At 58.1% G+C, this 2,306-nt stretch overlaps 1 protein-coding gene across 1 annotated transcript in view; it reads right to left on the bottom strand.

Moving 5' to 3' along the window:
* Nucleotides 1-622: 622 nt before the first annotated feature.
* CHLNCDRAFT_59165 (hypothetical protein) overlaps nucleotides 623-2,306 on the bottom strand; it is a gene marked incomplete at its 3' end in the record, with an annotated part of 6,782 nt that continues 5,098 nt past the window's right edge. Inside the window, exon 12 of the mRNA XM_005843727.1 lies at nucleotides 623-660. Coding sequence (XP_005843789.1) covers nucleotides 623-660 — 38 coding nt within the window. The remainder of the gene's footprint in view (nucleotides 661-2,306) is intronic.

Raw genomic sequence — 2,306 nt, 5'->3', positions numbered from 1 at the left:
TTTGTTTCGGGAGGGGCTGCTCACTGCTCATTGCTCATTGCTCATTGCTCATCGCACACTGCTCAACGCTCATTGCCCTATATCCCACCCAGCCGCAGGACTCCACTGCCGCCCGCGCCCCGCCCCATCTGGCCGCTTGCGCGCCCCATCCCCCCTCGATGGGGCCCGCCCACACCGGGGCCTCCCCCCTCCCGCCCACTGCTTTCTCAACGGCCCCGAGCCGGGGCTGCCCTCATTGCATACATAGTGCGCCTTTCCCTGCTTTTCTAGTGACCTAGCGTTCCGCACTGCCATTTGGCCAGCCCATGCTCCCGTACCGTTGCGTTTCTCCCCAATGCGCCATGCCACTTTGCCAGTCATACACACGTTTCGATGCGTGCCCTGTCAGCTGCTTGCGTTGCATGTCGCCTTGCTCCACCCTTGTTTTATTGCTTTCTCTGCTTTCGCCCGGTTCCCGTCCCGTTTCGGCGGGGAGTCTATGTTGCAAGTTAGTTCTTGCTTTACCAGACTTTAAGCCCACACAAGCAAGCACAAGCAAGTGAATGGGTCCCGGGGAGGCCTGGTGCCAGGGCTGCTGCTCCAGCGTAACGAAACCATCGGTGCTGATATGAAATGTCTAAAATCACTTTGCTGTGGACGCCTGCAGCTGCCACCCGCGACCTGCAAGCCACAACGCAGGATAAGAAGGTTGGTGCGGTAGAGCCCAAACCTGCTGCCGCCAGCAAGGACGATGAGGTGAAGGCTTCGATCTTTGGACTTGGCTTGGTTTGGGGTTGGGTAGGCCCTGTAATCAAGTCGGTTGTGACAGACATTGTTGCTGATAAGCTGAAGGCCAAGTTTGGCAGCAAGAAGGTGGACAAGCCGTGCGCTGAACTGATCAGCACCGCCATCAAAACGGTGTGCACCTGCCTGCCATCTGGGTGACATCGTCTCGTTCTGATGCTATTTATGTGGGTCGCACAAACAGTGCACTAGTGAGAGAACGCTGAATACGGCGGTGATTGTGGATGCCCATGTCCTGGCGTTGCAGGTGGACGATGCCAGCGAGGCCACCATCACGTCTCTGAAGAGCCAGTTGGCAGGGCTTCAAAAGTACAAGGCCCAGGTGGCGTCCCTGAACAGCCAGCTCAGCCAGTACAAGTCCAAGGTGCGACTCACCGCAACACATCAAGAGCAGCACATGTGCACTGCAGAATGGCAAACCCCTGTGCCAGCGGCAGGTGCTGAGTGAAGCCCACAGTGACCCCGCTCCCGTTGCCGCCCGTTTGGCTTGGCTTTGCAGCTGGCCGCTTCACAAAAGAGCCTCTCTACCTGCCAGGTATGTTCTGTGTGCTAGACCACACAAGCCTCTGCCATTGGCCCGTGTTGCACAGTGGGCTTACATGCTGCACCCGTTGCCTAGCAGGCTGGGTGTCACCTGAGCTGCCGCCACTATTGCAGGCAGATGTGGAAGATCTGCAGAGTCAACTGGATGACTGTGGAGGCACCACTGACACCACCAGCGACACCAGCGACAGCACCAGCGACACCACAGCAGAGACCAGCTCTGCAGACTGAAGCGACGCGACTGTCAGCCAGATTTGACATGCAAAACTCAGTTTGAATATGAAGACGACATGCCAAACGTCTCGATTGTGCCTTCCAATGGCAGCCACATCATCCACATGCGGGACCCCCACCCGGGCCTCCACGCCATGGCAGTGCCGCCCACCCCCTCTTGCCTCTTGCCCAACCATCCCCCCCTACCCTGTTTTCATACCTGCGCACCCCCACTAGGGTCCTCATAGCTGCGGCCGCCCACAGGCAGGCTGCTGGCGGCGCCGGCTCCAATACTAGCGAACCATGTAATAGCACAAGACATCCTGGCGGCCATGCAGCTGCTGCCGCCGAGGCCATCCTGGCATCTGCCCGCTGGTTCATTTGGTGCAGCGGCAAAAGTGATGGCCTGAGCTGGCACCGCAGCATGCTCAGCATGGGTCTCCTGTGAAGGGAAACACACCCTCTGTACCCACTTGAAATAGTTAATTTACAGAGGCAGCGCCAGGAGGCCGCATGCGCAATAGCAGTGCCAGTTTCGCTCATGAAAGGCAGACAGGTGCAGACAGACGGGTGAAGGAAAACGAGGGAGTGGGGGAAACAGCAGACCTGCGGGAATGGAGCATGCCATCGGTGTGTAGATGCACACCAATGCATGCATTGCGCTGGCTGGATGAAATGGGAGGGGAGCGCTCACAGTGATGCATGTGCATGGCATCGAGCGACAAAATGTAGACACGACACACAAAAGCAATGGGGCGGGTAGGAAT

This window comes from Chlorella variabilis (genome assembly GCF_000147415.1).
Source record: "Chlorella variabilis unplaced genomic scaffold CHLNCscaffold_27, whole genome shotgun sequence".
Taxonomy (NCBI): Eukaryota; Viridiplantae; Chlorophyta; class Trebouxiophyceae; order Chlorellales; family Chlorellaceae; genus Chlorella; species Chlorella variabilis.
This window is presented reverse-complemented; position numbering and strand designations above follow the sequence as displayed.